The following is a 21,019-nucleotide window of genomic DNA, read 5'->3' on the forward strand; positions in this document are numbered from 1 at the left end:
GCTTGGTGATGATGAACTCCTTGAATTTGACCTTATCTGAGAAGCACTTTATCTGTCCTTCCATTCTAAATGAAAGCTTTGCTGGATAGTGCAATCTTGGATGTAGGTCTTTGGATTTTATGACTTGGAATACTTCTTTCCAGCCCCTTCTTGCCTGGAAGGTCTCTTTTGAGAAATCTGCTGACAGTCTGATGGGAAGTCCTTTGTAGGTGACTGTCCTTTTATCTCTTGCTGTTTCTAGGATTGTCTCCTTCATTTTAATCTTGGCTAACTAATGTAATGATGATGTGCCTTGGTGTGTTCCTTCTTGGGTCCAAGTTCTTTGGGACTCTCTGAGCTTCCTGGATTTCCTGGAAGTCTATTTCCTTTTCCAGATTAGGGAAGTTCTCCTTTATTATTTGTTCAAATAAGTTTTCCAACCGTGGCTGTTCCTCTTCCCCTTCTGGTACCCCTATAATTCGGATGTTGGGATGATTAAAGATGTCCTGAAGGTTCCTAAGTCTTTCCTCATTTTTTTTGAATTCTTGTTTCTTCATATTTTCCTGTTTGGTCATTTTTTTCTTCCTTCTAGTTTACTCCCTTGATTTGAGTCCCAGTTTTCTTTTCATCACTATTGGTTTCCTGTGCAATTCCCTTTATTTCAATTAGTTTAGCCTTCATATGTTCCTCTAATTTGTGACTAAAATCAACCAGTTCTGCGAGCATCCTGATCACCAGTGTTTTGAACTCTGCATCTGAAAGTTTTGTTATTTCTTTGTCACTTAGAGTTATGGGCTCTGGGGCTTTGAGATCTTCTTGAGCCATTTTTTTTTTTTAAAGATTTTATTTATTTATCTTTAGAGGGGAAGAGGGGAAGGAGAGAGGGAGAGAAATATCAATGTATGGTTGCCTTTTGTGCGTCCCCTACTGGGAACTGGCCTGCAGGGAACCGGCCTGCAACCCAAGCATGTGCCCTGACTGGGAATCGAACCGCGGTAGTGTGGTTCGCAGGCCCGTGCTCAATCCACTGAGCTACACCAGCCAGGGCTTCTTGAGCCATTTTTGATCTGTTCTCGCCCCTTAAGAGCGGAGCCTTAGGGGCAGGGCCACCAGGGCAGGGTCTCTGGTTTGTGTAACTGTATGTGGGGGCAGGGTCAGAGCAAGGAAATGGCGGCCCTCTCTGCTGCCTACCACCACTGGGGCCCGCTCGCTGGCTGGTCTGTCTGCACATGAATGAGCCACCACAGTCTACCCACCGCCCTGCACTCTCGCTGCTTCACCAGTCGCTCACTGGGTCACTCACTGGGTCTGCCCTTTGCAACCCCATACCTGGGATCCGCGCACCTGAGTTCGTCTGACCGAGTTTTCCTGTGCAACCCCGCTCCGCCAGCTGCTGGTTTTGCCCCTCTTACCAGTCAGGCTGGAGCATTCATTATCAGACTTCTGAGAGGTTCAATTTTCTGTGTTCTGGCTGTGTTTTCTGTTGCTAATATTTTGTTGTCTCTAAACTTGGTTGTGTGAGAAAGCGTGGCGTCTCCACCTATGCCTCCATCTTGGCGGAAGTCAGTTTTATGTTTTAAAATGCACGTATCTTCCTGATACCTTTTCTTTGTTTATATTCATGCTCTCTTCCCTTTTTCTTTTTTCTTTCGTCTTCCACTTTTCTCTAACCCTTCTTTCTTCTCCTTCCCAATTTGTAATTGAGGATTGACTGTGCCAGAAAGTATCTCAGGTTGGGTGCGGAGAGGTGAGCATTATAGGCATAGATATACTGTGTGCCTTAGAGTTTATCTGACTTCAGAGGAAAGATAGGTATTGATTAAATGGTAATTCCAAAACTTATGTAGTTATAAACTCTGTGTCCTGTGAAATACTTCGAAGAAAGAACTGACATTTAAGCTGAGTTCCAAAGTCAATCAAATAATATAGTATATTGAGCACTTACTACATGCCAGGCACTGTTTTTTTTTGTTTTTGTTTTTTTAGGTTTTATTTATTTATCTTTAGAGGGGAAGGGAAGGAGAGAAATATCAATGTATGGTTGCTTTTTGTGCGTCCCCTGCTGGGAACTGGCCTGCAACCCAGGCATATGCCCTGACTGGGAATCGAACCGTGATCCTTTGGTTCGCAGGCCCGCGCTCAGTCCACTGAGCTATACCAGCCAGGGCCAGGCACTGTTTTTAGGCACTTGGGATGTAGATACTGGCCATTGGCCATGTTTTAAAAGATTCCATGTTACTGAGGCAGCAAACAGACCATAACTATACAACAGTAAATAAGATAACTTCAGATAACTATACTAAGGAGAAATTCTATGAAGAAAATACCAAATAATACTACGATAGAGAGTGTTCAGGAATGGTTAGAGAAGGCCTACTTGAATGATTGGAAAAAAGGTAGCCATGATACAATCTTGGGAGGTAGTATTCAGAATTCGAGGAACAGCTAGTTCAAAGGCTCTCAGAAAGAGGATTTTATATGTTAAAAAGAATAAGAAAAAAGGCCATTATGACTAGCCAAAGTAAAGATAAGTTGGGGACGAATAGAGGAAAACAAAAGGGAAAAGACATGCAGCGCCCATGTCCATTCATGTAAATGATTCCTAAATCATTTAGGAAGTTTAGCTTTTACTCTGTTTGCATTGGTAAGCTATTAAAGAATTTTGAGCAGGGAGAGACGTGAGTTCATTTATACTTTAATTAGATTGTTTTTGCTCTGTACAGACCGTGGATTTTAGAAAGGTGAGACAAAAGCAGAAAGACAAGTTAATTTAGTAGAATGATTGAGAGGTGGCAGTGTGTTTGACCTGCTTTTAGGAGTGGACATAATATAATAAGTGCTTGAATTTGATGTATATTGTAATGGTAAAGTCAACATTGGCTATTCATATGTATTGGGTAATTCCTAGGAAGTTTTTTCTTAAGTAAGTTGTCAGCTGATTGTACCATTTACTTGTGTGAGAAAGACTTAGGACCAGACTTGGGGGTAGTGGGAAATCAGTAGTTTTGTTTGAGATACTTACTGAACATGTAAGAGTTGAATATAAATTACTAAAGCTCAGGGTAGCAGTTGAGACCACAGTGTCAACTCCTGAGTATTCCTGACATCCTCAGGAAGAGCGATACATTTCTTTTCCTGTGTTCTCATAGCAGCTTTTTCTCATAGATATTTTTTTCATAGCATTCATTTTACTGTTCTCATTGTTTGTATGTTTGTGTTTTCCCATGGTCTGGGATTTTGTTGTATTTTTCTGTATAGTCTCAAATTCTGGTACAAGTAGATACTTAGTAAATGTTTGAATGAATGCTATTTAGTTACCGTCACCACATTCTGTCAAGTTTACCTGTCAGGTAGGTGGTCTATCAGATCCATTTCTTTTTATGATCCATCCTCATTGTCTTAATGCTGATACTCCTCATCCTCATTAGGGTCAGTGCCTTTTAAATAGGTTTTTTTTTTTTTATTGATTATGCTGTTACAGTTGTTCTATTCCCCCTTTATTCCTCTCCACCCTACCCCCCATCCCCACCATCACCCCCCCTTTAGTTTATGACCATGTGTCGCAAGTCCTTTAGATTCTATATTTCCCATGCTATTCTTGCCCCCCCCATCTATTTTCTATCTACTGTCTATGCTACTTATTTTCTGTACCTTCTCCCCCCTTTTCCTCCTCCCACTCCCCTGTTGCTAACCCTCCTTGAGATTTTCATTTCTATGTTTCCACTCCTGATCTAGCTGTCCTTTTAGTTTGCTTTCGTTTTAGGTGTGGTTGTTAATAACTGAGAGTTTGTTGTCCTTTCACTGTTCATGTTTCTTTAACTTCTTTTTCTTAGATAAGTCCCTTTAACGTTTCATATAATAAGGGCTTGGTGATGATGAACTCCTTGAATTTGGTCTTATCTGAGAAGCACCTTATCTGTCCTTCCATTTTAAATGAAAGTTTTGCTGGATAGAGCAATCTTGGTTGTAGGTCTTTGGATATCATGACTTGGAATACCTCTTTCCAGCCCCTTCTTGCCTGTAAGGTCTCTTTTGAGAAATCTGCTGACAGTCTGATGGGGACTCCTTTGTAGGTGACTGTCCCCTTAGCTCTTGCTGCTTCTAGGATTCTCTCCTTCATTTTAATCTTGGCTAATGTAATTACGATGTGCCTTGGTGTGTTCCTTCTTGGGTCCAACTTCTTTGGTACTCTCTGAGCTTCCTGGATTTCCTGGAAGTCTATTTCCTTTGCCAGATTGGGGAAATTCTCCTTTATTATTTGTTCAAATAAGTTTTCCACTGGTGGCTGTGCCTTTCCCCCTTCTGGTACCCCTATAATTTGGATGTTGGAGCGTTTAAAGATGTCCTGGAGGTTCCTAAGACTCTCCTCATTTCTTTGAATTCTTGCTCCTTGACTCTTTTCTGTTTGGCCATTATTTGCTTTCTTCTGGTCCACTCCATTGATTTGAGTCCCAGTTTCCTTTTCATTGCTATTGGTGTCCTGTGCAATTCCATTCATTTCAATTCGTTTTGCCTTCATATATTTGTCTAATTTGTCCGTATAATCAACCAGTTCTGTGAGGATCCTGATCACCAATTTTTTAAACTGTGCGTCTGTGAGTTTTGCTATTTCTTCATCACTTAGATTTATTTCTGGGGCTCTGAGATCCTCCCGCGCCATTCTTGGTCTGTTCGGGCCCTTTAAGTGTGAGAAGCGGCGGCTTGGATTCCCAGGTTGCTGGGTTGTGACGCTGTATGTGGGGGTGTGGCCAGAGCGGGGAAATGGCGACCCCCTCTGCTGCTTCTCACAGCTGGGTGCGGAGGAGCAGTGCCTTAGGTGGTTCACCTGGGCTGGGCCACTCAGAGTCGCTGGGTTATGACGCTGTATGTGGAGGTGGGGTCAGAGCAGGGAAATGGCGGCGCCCTCCACTGCCGCTTGCCGTAGGGACCTGCGGGCCCGGTCCAACCGCCCACTCCCTCGCCTGTCCACCCTCGCACAAATGCGCGACCTCAGTCAACACGCAGCCCCGGGCCCGGCTGTCTCCCCCGAGGTCGCTCGCCTGGTTGCTCGCTGGGTCGCTCACTAGGTCCGACCCTGCGCCTGGATTCCGCGGCCTGAGTGCGTCTGGCCGAGTCCTCCTGTGCAACCCTGCTCCGCCAGCCGCTGGTTTCGCCCCTTACCGGTCAGGCTGAAGAATTTGTTGTTAACGGACTTCCGAAAAGTTCAATTTTCCGTGTTCTGGCTGTGTTTTCTGTTGCTAATATTTAGTTTTCTCTAATCTTGGTTGTGGGAGAAGGCGGCACATCCACCTATGCCTCCATCTTGGCGGAAGTCCGGTTTTTTTTTTTTTTTTAAGCAGTAGAAATTTTTTCACATAAAGTGTCAATGTTAAGCCCTAATTATATTGAGGCACCAATTAGGCACTAGATACGGCAGTATTAATAAGAGATCTGAGTATAATGGCTCCAATGCATAAATAAGGGTTTCTTTTTTTCACAGTGATTATTTGAGAGGTAGTTGGTTTCTGGAATTGAATCTGGTTTGACTGTGTCAGTCACAGTTTCTGAGAGTCTCTTGGCCTTTGTCTCACGGGGAAAGGAGAGTTGCATAATTTGGTCTGAACAGGGGCAGTAGAATATTAATAGGGCACAAAAGATGGTGTAATGTTACTCAAGTGCATGGCAACTTGGATAGTGAGTGCTGTATGAAGTATAAAAACTCCACATGTGCTACCAAAAAACTGGAACATTCTACTTTATTTTAGTACAAAATGAATTATTTGTGAAAAACTTGTCTGGGTGCTCTTTTATCTTAAAAAAGTAAGCAAGAAATGAAGTACGGTACTACAATTACATGTGGGTATAGAGACAGTTTTACATTCAGGAGAGGCAGTGACAGCAGTGGTCTTGCTGTTTCTGTGCTTATTATTATTATATAAAGAATTATTGGACTTCATTAAATCCAGACCTATTGGCCTAAAGGTGTTTTACTAATTTTAATAAAAGAGATTGTAGATATTCTAGCCTGGGAGATCTTTCATATTTGTTTATATTTAACAAATTCATGACAGTTTTAAGGTAGGAAGGTGGGTATAAAAGCAAGAGTATAAGAAGATACTTCACTATTGTAAAGGAGAATGATGGACCATACTCAAAGAATCTGATAGGAGCAGAAAGGATGGACAAATTTGGGAGAAATTATGGAGTAAGTAGACAGCTGGTTTAAAGTAAATATAAAGAGGAGGAAGAAGAGGTATTAAGGAGACAGATAACTGAGTTCCAGCTTGCCAGTGTATAGAACTGGCAGGATGGTGATGGTGGTGGGAAAAGAGAGAAATGGTATAGAAATATATAGAAGCAGATCAATAATATTTGTGTTAGAGCAGATCCCAGTCTGAAGAGAAAATGGTGAGAATGGCTAAGGGTAGTGAATATGGAATGGGAAAATTCTTCAAAGCACCTCTTAATTTCTGAAACATGGCATTGTAATCAAGTATCTTGGACTTATAATTGGTGATCTGAGGGAATTAACAACAGTCCTGAAGAGTTACAGTTTATTGGACTTTTAAGTGACATTAATGTGAAATTTTTAATTATTGGGAACACTTTGATTTCATAATCATCTTCGGTATCTTTCACTTAATGCTATTCTAAAATAGGTTAATCTTATTAAATACCAATAAAACATTCTCTACTGAATTTGGAAGCAAATGTTACAAATTTATTTTAATACCTCTATTATTTTTGTGTTTTCTTAAATTAAAAAAGCTAATAACCTTTTTTTTTAAGGTACAGCAGGGAAGAACTGGAAATTCAGAGAAGGAAACGGCACTTCCATCTACAAAAGCTGAGTTTACTTCTCCTCCTTCGTTGTTCAAGACTGGGCTCCCACCAAGCAGGTTAGTTAGACCATTATAACTCAGCTTATTGAAGGCATTGGTATCTGCACCTTGTATAGTGAGTGCTGTATGAAGTGTAAAAAGCTCCACGTGTGCTACCAAAAAACCGGAACATTCTACTTTATTTTAGTACAAAGTGAATTATTTGTGATAAACTTGTCTGGGTGCTCTTTTATCTTAAAAAAGTAAGCAAGAAATGAAGTACGGTATTACAATTACATGTGGGTATAGAGACAGTTTTACATTCAGGAGAGGCGGTGACAGCAGTGTCTTGCTGTTTCTGTGCTTATTATTATTATAATATAAAGAATTATTGGACTTCATTAAATCCAGACCTATTGGCCTAAAGGTGTTTTACTAATTTTAATAAAAGAGATTGTAGATATTCTAGCCTGGGAGATCTTTCATATTAAAACCATTTTTTTTCTTGGTTTGTTGTGATACCATTTAACTTTGAATTCCACAAAATGCTATTTGTGAGAAGCAAATATGCTGGAAGGTACCTTTTAATTTGAATGCAACAAATGATTAGCCTGTTAGGAGAAAAATGGTAAAGGATTAGATAAGACTTGGGAAGTTCCATGTCAGCAGTTTAATCTTGTGTTACACTTGACTTAAATCATTTAATTCCCTGAGCCTGGAATAAGTCAGTAACCCAACTATTACTAGTTCTTAGCCAGATCATTTACCTTTTGTGTTACAGGCTTATATTTTATAGTTATCTGTCTTGTTACTCTGCAATTTTAAATTGCTATAAGAGATTATATTTTATAATATACAAATGCAAGAAGAAACCTTATATAGTTTAGTCCTAAAATAGATATCTTGAAACTTTCAGCTAAAATTGAATGTCACAAAGCCATTGAATTTGACTTTCTCTTCTCATCTTAATGTCATGGTCATTTCCAAATAGAAATATTTAAACTAAGTGCAGTTTCATAAAATGTTTGGCCAAGAAGTTATACCAGCTGTGGAATATTTATCCTTTTAATATATAGCATTTTTTGTTTGGTTTGTTTTTTTTCCCATATTTTAAAAGAGGCCAATTTTCATTCGTTGAGTTCATGGTGTTCTGTGGTACAGAGTGATGTTAAAGAACTTCGATTCTAGAGCTATACTTCAAATTCTGGCTCTTTTTACTTACTACCTATGTGTCCTTTGGCAAATCCCCTATTCTTGTTCTTTCACTTCTTGATCTGTAAAACATAGTAATAATACTTCCCTCAGAGGGTAGTTATGTATATTAAATGGATTAATTTCTGTAAAGCTTTTTAGATCATTGGTATTTACCCACATAGTAAATAAATACTCTATCCATGTTTGCTATTATCATAATAAACTAAACTATTTAAAAATCAATAGCAATTTTATGTACTTTGCATACTTCCCCACCCCCTTTCTCTTTTAAACTTTGGTTAGATTGTGTAGAGCATTAAAAGGGCTTTGGCTTTCCTGTAAATGAAATGAATGGGGAATAACCATCAGATTTTGAGCAGAGGAATGAAATAATCTGCTTCAAGTTTTGAAAGTCTCAACTGCTATATTTAGATCAGACCACATATATGTTAAGGGCAGACACTGGGAGGCCAGTTAGGAGATTTTAATAATTATGTAGGAAACAGATTATGGTAACTTGGACCAAGGTAGTAATGGTGCAGGTGGTGAGAAGTATAGCCAGATACTTGGTGCACTTCAAAAGGTATAACAGTGTGTACATATTTTTTATATCTGAGATGGAAAAGACTACAGGAGGGGTGACTTTTGCAGGCAAAAGACCAAGAGTTCAATTTGGGGATATAGTAAAATTGAGATGCCTATTAGACATGCAAGTGGACATTTTGCATAGGAAGTAGCTACATGGATCTGAAGTAGAGGTGAAAGGTGTGGCCTGGAGATACAGATTTGAGAGTTGCTAGTGTTTAGGTAGTATAAAATGAAACTGAGGAAGATTTCAGAAGAGGTGTGTACTGATGGACAACTGGTAAGAGGACAGCCGTGGGGTACTCTGCAGGTCACAAAAATAAGAATGAGCCAGTAAGAGGAGACCAGTAGAGAAGAGTAACTACCGTTAGTGAGGATGAAAACAAATCCAGTGTATATCTGGAAAAGGATACATGTCAAAGTAGGAAGAGTGACTAACCATCAAGTAGGACTGAGAGACCAAGAAGAAGAATACTAAGCATGACTTTTGGATTTTAAAATGTGAGTCATTGGTAATTCTGACCAGAATCATTTTCAGTGGTATAAGGTGAAGATTGGGGGAAAAAAAAAACTTTGGAAGGACTTTTTGGATTCAAGAGAAAATGGAAGGAGAGGAATCAGAATGAGAAAATAAGCATAACTATTTTGAGGATTTTTTTTCTTTTTTTTGAGGAGGCAAAAGAAACAGTATAGCATCTGGAGGGAAATGTAGGATCAGAACGAAGCATTTTTCAAAATGAAAGAAATTACAGCATATTTGTATCCTTAGGAGAATGAGTTTCTAGAGAAGGGACAGATAGAGCAGTGACCTTAAGGAGGTCAGAGGGAATAGGATGTCATATGCAAGTGGATCATTTAGTCTTAAGAAGGGGCACGGACAATTCACTCATAGTAACAGGAGGGAAAGCAGGCTGTGGTGAAGGTAAGTGGATAGGTAGTGGTGAGAGAACAATTGAAAATTCTCTTACTACTTTAATTTTTTCTTAGCAGCAGAGGAATCTGGTGAAAATGGAGGATAGTGGAAGGAAGTGTTGAATGTTTGACAAGTGGGGGGGTCTGAAATCATCATTTAGAGGTGAATAAACCAGGGGAAAGAAGTAGGATTTTAGGCAGTACCTGTAGGGAAATGTGGAGTCAGGAAAGCACATTTTTTCAAGGTGGGAGAAATTAGAGCATTTAATATGCTGATAGGAATGAGTTAGTAAAGTAAAGAATTGATATCATGGGGGAGAGAGACTATACATTTCCAGCTTTTCTTGAGATTAATGGTCATGAGTTTAATATAAGTCAGTTTGCTCTCCGGTATGTTTCTTTTGCCCTTGTCTATTATTCATGTATTTATCAAGAGTAGCTACAGTCCGGTGTACTGGAGGTTGAGCTTATTCCAGACAAATAGGACAAGAGGATAAGGAAGGGACAATGAAGGTGAGAGTGTACCTGAGGGAGTGGTTCTGATGATGGACCATGGATCTTAGGAGAGATGGGAGGACAGTGGTAAATAAGGGGCAGTAAAAAGGAGGTAAAGAGTGATAGAAAAACTTAAAATTTTACTGCTAAAAAAATGGATAATTACCAACACAACCCTTATAGAAACTTAACCAGGATTTCACTTTTGGATGTGAAATTTCATTAGGAAAGTTTGTTTTCTGGATTCATCTTCACTTGGTCAAAAGGATACTTTTTGGAGATTGTGAAGTATTTTCCTAGATAAATGTTTCTTTTTTCTATTTTTTATTTTTGTGGAGATTAGAGAGACATCTTTGAAAGTAAAATTTTATTAACTTTAGGGAGAAGACAGTAATACCATTAAAGACATAATGCAAGCCATAAATTTTGCCAGTTCTTTTTTGGAAGTTCTTTCCTTCTTGATTAGGATTCAGTCCAGGATCATTTATTACAATTAAGTTTCTTATCTCTGTGTTCTTTAATCTGGGACAGCATCTCAGACATTTCTTTGTATTTGTTGATACTGAATTTTAAAGAGTACATTCCAATCATTTTGTTGATATATCTTTGTTATAAGATTCAGGTTTTGCTTTGGGGGCAGGAATGCTACGTAAGTGATGCTGTGTCCTTCTCAGTGCATTATCCTGGAGGTACATGATGTCACTTTGTCCCATTATTAGTGAGGAAAACTTGAATCACTTATTTGTAGTGGTATCTTTTGGATTTTTGCAGTGCAAAGTTACTGTGTTTCCCCTTTGTATTTAATAAGTAACCTGAGCAGACTATGTAAATAATTCTGTTTCCCTTAGAAATTTCCAGGACTTTTAGTATCCATTCATTTTTGCTTTAATCAGTTATTAATGTAATGGCTACAAAATAGTCATTTGCTAAACAACTCTGTTATTTCTCACATTTATTAGTTGGCATTCTATGTAAAAAGTGGGCTTTCCCTTTCTCCCCATTTATTTATTTATTGTAGGCCAAACTCATTTTTATTTTATGTGTGAGAGAGTGTGTGCATGGCTTATTTGTGGTATATAAACTATTCATATATTGATTTATATATACTGTAATTGATACTCATGATCAAATTGTTCCAGATTTGGTCCATGGGAGCCTCTTCAAACTGGCTCTTGTGACCTTTTGATATGTCCCTATCTTTTTAATTTTTAAGAATTTTTTTTACTTTCTGTCATGACCAGATAGATGTTCTAGGCTTATCTTGTAATTTACCTGGCCCTTTCCCAGAAGCAGCCATCACTTTGACAAGATGCCTTTTAGTGGGAATTGGTAATTAGAAACCAAAATCTTGGCACTATTTATGCTTACTGCTACTGGGGTGTCACTATTTGCAGGTCTTTTCAGCACCCAAAGCTAGAAAAAAGCCAATAAGCAATTTCAGTGTGAAATTGCCATGTGTGTGTTCTATTTATAAATTTTAATCATGCAATCATCTAGCATGATTCTTTTTCAGTTTCTTTTTCAGTTTGATACCACCAGTTTGATACTACTTTTCTTTCCCTATTATATACTGCGCCTCCCTTTTCCCATAGTGAAAACCTAGTTCCTGAGAACTTCAGTGTTTTTCATTTGCTTCATTTTAAAATACACATAAAATGCATTAGAACTTCTATACCTACCATTACAAAAAACCTATTAGATTTCAAGATATCTTTGCATCTGTTTTTTAGACTGAGAGTATATAGTCAAAATATTGTATTTGGAAAGGTTCTTTCAGAGTGACTATATTAACCATTTAAAACATAATACGATTTTTGCTTCTCTTTATATTCAGTTTTAGCATTTCTTTTCCACCATGCTTATTGACATAATTGCTTTTTACATAAAATATTTAACATAATTCCAAAGGCACGGCTATCCCAAAGCACATTCAGGTTTGTCACTTTTTCCCCTATTTCTTTCACTCCAGTCAATAACCAGTTTCATTTCATTTAGTTTCTGGTTTATTCTTCCTGTATGTTGTCCCCCCCTTTTTTTAAAAATAAGTTAAATGATTTTTGAAGTGAATTTTTATGAAATACTTAATTTAGGGTAGGTTTTATGAAATACATGACAGTGTTACTGGTTACCCTGACAATATTAACAGCTATTATTGAAGAATCTAGGGGGAAAAAAATACCATAATTCTGAATGTTTTGTGAAACTACAGAAATCAATATCATTACTTCATAAAAGCTCAGAAATTTATTTCTTGATAACATAACCTGAAGAAAGCCTTTGGTTCTTTTATTTCTGTATTTTGACATGATATCATCTATGTGGCAAAATACTTCTAGAAATATTCTAGAGTTAATAAAATGTTGATATCACATCTGTATTTATATACCACTAGCTGTCTTAGTAGAACAGCAAATTATTTTATGTGACTTGAAGAGAATGATACTATAGGAACATGATAAAGAATTTTAGAAAAAGCATGTCAAGGAAAAAAAAACAGAACAAGGGGGGTCAGAGGCAACAATATATAAGAAAAAACATAGAAAATTTATCTCGCCAGAAACAGCACCTCTTCTCAGTCTCAGACAAGTACTGCCTCCAGAAAAGCCAACTCAAGCGTTGGGAAGTGGCAGGATCGATATGGGAGGGCCGAATCACCTGATCTAAGGTAAGGCTATTTTTAAACATTGGATACTCCCTGATGTTTAGATCATCAGTGTTTGTTTTGTCTTATTAGTGAGATAACAATTTTTTATTAGACTGTGCCCCGCATTTTTACCCCTTAAATTATGATTTTCTAGTATAGTATTTAGGGTTTAAGTTACTTTATAAATCAGGCCTTATCACCTCATATCATGCCTCCCATCACCCCAGCCTTTTGTAATGTAAACTGCAAGGAACCATGCTAAGAGTGCTGAGTAAATTTTTTTTTCCTCCTTGCTGCAGGTTTAATTTTTCTTTCTCACGATGCACCCATTTAAAAATCCCTGGATCCTTTTCACCACTTGTTGAAGAAAATTTACCTTTTTAGTATTTAGGACCTGTAAAATTGTCTTCAGTGGCACTATTCCAGCCTTTATATCCCAACTGTAGTGCATTAACCTGCCATTTTAGTGGTGGGCCTACCAACTATCCTAGGAAATACTAGTTCCTTTATTGTTGCTGTGGATTTTTTACTCATGATCTACCCTTCGCAGAATTTTGGTTTGTGTTCTTAGTCTTATATTTACAAAGTATACAACCTTGGGTGGGTTTTATAAACTCTCTGAACCTATAAAATGGGAATAATAATTCCTGTCCTAAGGGATGTAGTGAGAAGCAAATATTTGTTTACGAAAGTGCAATAGCAACAGTCATCAGTCTGTGCAATTATACTTTGCTTAACTTAGAAATATAGACTTAAAATACCTTCCTAATTTACCATTTGAAATTTTAAATGGTGACAGTATATCGCGGGGTAGGGGAAGTATGTTATTGTTGTTACAGAATTTTAAGCTTGCCTGGGCAGCTTGATGTTAAATGCTTTTAATTATTTTCATTTACAGACACAATTATGTAAATTATGATTAGGTATCTTTGATCATAAAATCTAAAAGAAAAGCAGAGGTGGAAACATCAAAATTTAATTTTCATAGATTTACTTTTCTTTTGGGTCTTTTACATATTCCTCAAGAGTAGTAGGAATTTATAGTCAACTTGCTTTGATAGGGTTTCTTTTTTGGAAAGAGTAAGCTCAGTTATTCTCAAAAGTGAGTATTTGTCTCAAAGTCAGAAGTGTTTTCACTTTTGAAAGACCATCCAAACTCTGAATATAATAATTCATGCAGATAGAAATATACAGAGTAGGGCAAAGTACGTTGACAGTGGTATGTAAAACACAATTTCTCCTTTTATTACTATTTATTGATTATTATTTTATTTTCCATACAAACAACTGAAAACTTCCTTTTGCCCCACCCTGTACTATCTATATTCTTATAATAGTGTCAATTGCACGTGTTGCTTTAGCAGATTAGAGTAAAAATTTGCATATATTACCATTTTTAAAGTACCAATTGACATTTTTTCATATGTATATATAATACTGATCTTAGTTTTTAAAACTAAAATTCTCTTTGAAGAACCAATAGCAATGTCAACAGTTATTTTAAACAATGAAAAATTAGATCTGACAAATGTGGAGTCTATGAATCATTTTACTTTTAATATTCCTGTGGAACCTGAAAGTTTGATAGCTATGCTAACAGTATAATTTCTGTATATTATTTAACTTCATTATTATAGTACATAGTGCATAAAGAAAACGCTGGGTTTATCTTTAACCTGTCCAACAATGTGGACAGCCTATTCACTGATCCCAGAAGGGCCACACAGTTAGAGCTTTCATTTTCATCATGCTGCTGTTGGTAGTGAATCAGTAGCTATCTTTGCATATAAAGATACACACTGCTTTCTTAAACTTACAGCTGTTTCGTGGCATAAGTACTAGATTTGGATGTTAAGTATGGTTTTGTCTGTGTGAGAATTTAGAACAGTTTCCTAAAATCACTGGGCCTTTCTTTCCACAGTCATGAAATGATAGGGCTTAAGCTGTGTTATCTGGAAACCCTGTTAATCCTCAAATTCTTTATTTTTTGGCTAGTACCTGGTTTATATGGAAAATGAGATCTGAGAAATTAGGGAACGTGGCCAAATTCATGGCTAATTAAAAGGCAAAGCCAGGGCTACAGTCCTGTGTTTTCTACTCTTAATACCTGTAGTTCAGGCTAGTTGACCTGTATTCAGGCAAGTATAAGCAAAGTCATAGAAATACTTTAAAAATCCATTGTTTTTTAATGTAATTTTAAACTACATTTGTTTTGTTTGTTTTGTTTTGCTAATACTTTAACATCTGGAATTTCTTTTATGTCAACCATTTAGTGTCGAATTTTTTACTTAAAAATAGTTGGCTTTTGAAACAAGTTTATTTCTTAAAATAAATTGCCTAGTTTATAGGGAAAATATTCTATCTGAAAGTGATACATTTCAGTGCTTACAATAAATACATAACTTCCCCTTTACCCCCAAAAAAGATGCTTTGGAAAGAAAACTACTCATTCTAATTTTGTGATTAGTCTCAGGGAATGTAGGTAGGAAGAAATTTGACACTATATTTTTTTATGTGTTTTATGTTTTTAAAAATTAAAAACAAAAACCTCTAGATAAAAGCTACTTTTCTCTTTTATAATGCTACACACACTTTTTATAAGACAGAAAACAAAATTCCAGCTCTTGTTAATTAATGTAACAAAATGTGCAGTTTTTTGAAGTATTGCTTAAGTCTCTTTGTAAGGAACAGTTAGTGATTGGGATCACTGTCTTTTAAGTTACTGTATTTGAGGACTCAGACTTCTTATCCCATGCTTGTTCTTCTCAATTTATATTTTAAATGGTGTTTTTCAAACTTGGTTTAATAGTACTGTTCAAGCTAACTGTGTATAACAATGGCATTTTATGAGTGCAAGTTCGTGTTATAAATTCAGATTTGTAATGCTTGTAAAACCAATTAGTAAGAAGAATAAAGCAGTTTACCTAACACAGAAAATTGAAATTGGTTGCATGGATAATTGCTCTACTTATCCTAATGTTCAGTTTATGTCTGTGTTTCTTTTTTCAGTTTATAATATCAAATTCTATTCCTCTTAGGTAATTGGTTGCAGATCCTAGGTTGTTTTGTTAAGCTTGTTTATCAAGGTCAATGCTTTTTTAACTGATGTAGACTCTTGAAAGAGGAAGAGTAAAATTGTTTTTCAGTGTAGAACCAATGAAATATTTAAACCTGCTTGTATTCTTATAGTAGACAAACACATTACTTATAGTAATACAACTGAATGTCAAGTGAACACTAACTCTAAGAGAAACCTTCTCATTTGTTCTTGCACCACTTCCTATTATGTTTTTTTAAATATTTTATTTATCTTTAGAGGGGAAGGGAAGGAGAGAGGGAGAGAAACATCAATGTATGGTTGCCTTTCATGCCTCCCCTGCTGGGGACTGGCCTGCAAGGAACTGGTCTGCAACCTAGGCATGTGCCCTGACTGGGAATCAAACCACGATTGTCTGGTTTGCAGGCCTGCGCTCAATCCACTGAGCTACACCAGCCAGGGCCCTATTATGTTTTGATCAAATAATGTACTGGAGAGCTGTGCCTATACCTTCAGAGCATTGATTGAGCACTCTGCATGTTGCCATATTGTGTAGCTTGTAAGATTTTATGTGATTGGATATATGTAGGCCTTTATTTTTTAAAAATTCACTGTAGAGTATTTTTTTCTTTCAATGATGTATTAAAAAAAACTTAAGTATAAATATGGCAGGTAAAACTTTGTTTCAAACTCTGCATAAAAATGAGTACACTTGACTGCCCAGTGAACATATTTATATCTCCCAGTGAGTCAGAGTTTAGCATCTTTCCCCTTGAGGCATTTAGGGTTTTTTTTTTTTTTAATATAGCTTAAAAAGCAAACATTTTCGAAATTCAGAACCCAGAAAATTAGCATAGAGAATACTTCTTGTTGAAAAAAGGACAGGTTTTGGAGTTGGTCTTAACCTGAGCCTGGACCCTGGTGCCAGTGCTTCACTCTACAAAAGAGCCTCTTTCCAAATCTGGAAAGATGAAAGTAACTGGTCACAAACTTTACTTGCAGCTTATTTGTGAATTAAATAATTTCAAAGCTTGTGAAAGCACTTGTTGGAGGGCACCCAGTAAGGTTTAGCTCCTTTTGGATCTCCACTTCTATCATAGGCTTTATCAGTCTTTTTTTAAAATATATTTTATTGATTATGCCATTACAGTTGTCCTATTTCCCCCCTTCATTCCCCTCCATCCTGCACACCCCTCCCCCACCATTCCCCCCTTTAGTTTATGACCATGTGTCTCAAGTTCTTTAGATTCTATATTTCCCATACTGTTCTTGCCCTCCCCCCTATCTATTTTCTACCTACCATCTATGCTACTTATTTTCTGTACCTTCTCCCCCCTTCTCCTCCTCCCACTCACCTGTTAACCCTCCATGTGATCTTCATTTCTATGGTTCTGCTACTGATCTAGCTGTCCTCTTAGTTTGCTTTTGTTTTAGGTGTGGTTCTTAATAACTGTGAGTTTGCTATCTTTCACTGTTTATATTTTTTATCTTCTTTTTCTTAGGTAAGTCCCTTTAACATTTTATATAATAAGGGCTTGGTGATGATGAACTCCTTGAATTTGATCTTATCTGAAAAGCAGTTTATCTGCCCTTCCATTCTAAATGAAAGCTTTGCTGGATAGTTCAATCTTGGATGTAGGTCTTTGGATTTTATGACTTGGAATACTTCTTTCCAGCCCCTTCTTGCCTGTAAGGTCTCTTTTGAGAAATCAGCTGACAGCCTGATGGGAACTCCTTTGTAGGAGACTGTCCCCTTATCTCTTGCTGTTTCTAGGATTGTCTCCTTCATTTTAATCTTGGCTAACTAATGTAATGATGATGTGCCTTGGTGTGTTCCTTCTTGGGTCCAAGTTCTTTGGGACTCTCTGAGCTTCCTGGATTTCCTGGAAGTGTATTTCCTTTGCCATATTGGTGAAGTTCTCCTTTATTATTTGTTCAGATAAGTTTTCCACTGGTGGCTGTTCCTCTTCCCCTTCTGGTACCCCTATAATTTGGATATTGGAATGTTTAAAGATGTCCTGGAGGTTCCTAAGCCTCTCCTCATTTTTTTGAATTCTTTTTTCTTTATTCTTTTCTGTTTGGTCATTTTTTTTCTTCCTTCTAGTCCACTCCTTTGATTTGAGTCGCAGTTTCATTTCCATTACTGTTGGTTTCCTGTGTATTTCCATTCATTTCAATTAGTTTAGCCTTCATTTGTTCATCTAATTTGCAACCAAAATCAACCAGTTCTGTGAGCATCCTGATCACCAGTGTTTTGAACTGTGCATCTGAGAGGTTGGCTATCTCTTGGTCGCTTAGAATTATTGGCTCTGGAGCTTTGAGCTGTCCTTGAGCCATAATGTTTTGGTCTGTTCACGCCTGTTATATATGAGGGGCAGAGCCTTAGTTGTTCACCAGGGCAGGGCAACCCAGTGGCTGGGTTGTGATGCTGTCTGTGGGGGTGGGGTCAGAGAGGGGCAATGGCATTTGTTCTGTTCTTTAGGATTTCGGTACCCTCTGCTGCTTCTCACAAGCAAATTGGGCCCTTCTGGTACTGGTTCCCAGGTGTGTGGGCCTGTGTACCCTCCAGGACCCTGTGGGTCTCTCCAACAAACTCTCTGTGAGCCTGGGAGCCTCTCCTGGCACCTTGACCCCGAAAGTTTTTCCAGTAAGTGCTTTCAGGCTCTAATTCCCATTGCTGGGGCCCTAGCCTGTGTGGTCTGTCTCACTGCTCGCTCCTTTGCCTGGTTTATCTGTACGTGAAGGTGTGACCACGGTCAACCTGCCACCTTGCGCCCTCACTAGGGTTGCCACCCCATGCCTGGGGTCTACCAGTGGTCGCCTTTGCACCTAGGTTGGTCAGGTGGATCTTTCCTGTGTGTCCCCGCCCCTGTTACTGGTCTGGCTGAATGGTTCGTTGTTGTTGGACTTCCGTACAGTTCAATTTTCTGTGTTTTCCCTGCGTTTTTGTTACTAAAACTTTGTTGTCTTTAAACTTGGTTGTGCGAGGAGGTACAGTGTTTCCACCTATGCCTCCATCTTGGCCACAAGTCCCATTTATCAGTCTTTTTAAATGTAGTGCTGAAGAAAATAAATTACATGTCCTGAAGATAGTAGTAAATACTGTGGTCTTAATTTTGAACATCCTACTTTTCGAGATAGGATTTTTGATTAATAAATCTTCACATAAAAATACAATATCTTAAATTTTCTTATAAACTGTATACACTATAGAGAAAATTATTCTTGTGCCTTTGAAAGTAAAAAAAAATGTATAGCAGTACTATCAGTGCACACAGAACTAAAAGGTCAGTAATAAAAAATTTATGTAGTGAATGACATCCTTACATTAATTAGCAGACCTTTATAGGCATGACTTTATTTTTTATTATTATTATTTTTTTAATATTTTATTTATTTTCAGAGAGAGAGGAAGGGAAGGAGAAAGAGAAGGAGAGAAACATCAATGTATGGTTGCCTCTCATGTGTCCCCTACTGGGAACTGGCCTGCAACCCAGGCATGTGCCCTGACTGGGGATCAAACCGCGCTCGCATGGTTCGCAGGCCCGCGCTCAATCCACTGAGCTACGCCAGCCAGGGCGGCATGACTTTATTAATATGTATTTAGTAATAAGGAATTAAATACTGATTTTTATTAATTACTTTTATTGTTTTCTTTTTCTCCCCTTACCCAAGGACATGCTTATTGATACTAGAAAGAGGGGAAAGGAATAGGGAGAAAGAAACATTGATTGGTTGCCTTTCACATACTCCTCCAACCTACAATCTAGTTTATGTGTCCTGACTGGGAATTGAACCAGTGACCTTTCAGTTTACAAGATGATGCTTCAACCAAATGTGCCATACCGGCCAGGGCTTAAATTTTTTATACAAAAGAACAAGTTTAAGTTATTTTCTTGGGCATCTAGTCTTAACTTTGGTTATGTATTGGAATTATGTGGGGAGGTTCAAAAATAATTGTTTCTTAGGCCAGAGAGAGACTCCAATTTAAATAGTCCAGTGTGCACTCAAGGGCATTGATATTCTTAAAAGCTCCCCAGTGATTTCAATGTGCAAGCAAAGTTGGGAACCACTGATTTAGGGACTGGATTCTGGAGCAGCATAAAGATAAAAATCAAATGTTAGTTGATCATCTTCGATTTTAAAATAAATCAATAAGATTTATCATAGCTATAAGGAGAACTGATGTTTTCATAACATAGCCTCACAGAACCCTTTCCTATATGTAATTCTTAATTAATTTGTAATTCAATTTATTGTGATTATATTGGTTTTCAAAACAGTACAGGTTTGAAGTATATGACTCAACAGGACATAAGACATCTACACACTGCATTGTGTGTCCATAGGCTAAATCAAAGTTTCTTTCTGGCCCCCCACCCCCACTATGACCACCTGACCATAGCCCCTATTCCCCTTTTCCTCTGGCTATCACCACGCTGTTGTGTCTTTGTTATCTATATATGTTTTTTTGGATAATCTCTTCATCTTTCCTCCTGTCCCTCTCCCCCTGCCCCTGCTGTTACTCTTTTCCCTGTATCCAGGTCAGTGTTTGTGCTTTGCTCATCAGTATATGTTCATTAGATTCCACATATAGGTGAGATCGTATGACTTGTCTTTCTCTGACTGGCTTATTTCACTTAGCATCATAATCTCCAGGTCTATTCATGCTGGAATGGACCTGGAATCTTATCTCCAGGAAACGGTAAGATTTCCTCCTTTTTTATGGCTCAGTAGTATCTTTGTCATTTATTTTTGCTATGATGTTAATTATTTTCTTTCTTCTACTTACTCTAGACTTTGTTTCTTGTTCTTCTAGATCTTTTAGATGCAAGGTTAGGTGGTTCGGGGTTTTGTTTTTTTTTTTTTTTTTGCTTGTTTGTTTGTTTGCTTCTTGAGGTAGTCCTATTGTAGTGCTATGAACTTCCCTCTCAGGCGGCACTGCTTTCACTGTGCTCCATAAAGTTTGGGTTGTTGTGTGTTCATCTCCATTTGTTCACAGGTAATTTTTTTTTTTAAATTTTATTGTTAACACATTTGTTGTTTAATAAAATACTATTTAGCCTCTGTGTGCTGAATGGTTTTAATTTTTGGTGTTGCTGCTGTTGTTGTTGTTGATTTCTGGTTTAATACCATTGTGGTCAGAGGAGATGCTGATAGGATTAATATTTTTGACTTTGTTAAGATTTATTTTGTGTCCTAACATCTGGTCCACCTTTACGACTGTTCCACATGCACTTGAGAAGAATGCTTTGGGATGAAATGCTCTAAATATCAATCACATCCATCCCTTTCAGTGTGTCTTTTAAGGTTGCTGTTGCCTTGTTAATTTTTTTGTTTTTTGTTTGTCTGGAATATGGATCTATTGTTGAC

The 21,019-nt window shown here is 37.5% G+C and overlaps 1 protein-coding gene across 25 annotated transcripts in view; it reads left to right on the plus strand.

The window, feature by feature from the left end:
• FIP1L1 (factor interacting with PAPOLA and CPSF1) overlaps nt 1-21,019 on the plus strand; it is a 79,891-nt gene that overhangs the window by 16,468 nt on the left and 42,404 nt on the right. For 9 of the 25 annotated variants that reach the window (XM_053654925.1, XM_053654929.1, XM_053654933.1 and 6 more), the window contains one exon: nt 6,748-6,857. In XM_053654925.1, coding sequence (XP_053510900.1) covers nt 6,748-6,857 — 110 coding nt within the window. Of the gene's footprint in view, nt 1-6,747; nt 6,858-12,522; nt 12,631-21,019 lie in introns of all 25 variants that reach the window. The other 16 variants (XM_053654917.1, XM_053654919.1, XM_053654920.1 and 13 more) reach the window with 3 other exon arrangements.

Source organism: Artibeus jamaicensis, unplaced genomic scaffold (genome assembly GCF_021234435.1).
Source record: "Artibeus jamaicensis isolate MK-2021 breed Jamaican fruit bat unplaced genomic scaffold, CSHL_Jam_final contig_889, whole genome shotgun sequence".
Lineage (NCBI taxonomy): Eukaryota > Metazoa > Chordata > Mammalia > Chiroptera > Phyllostomidae > Artibeus > Artibeus jamaicensis.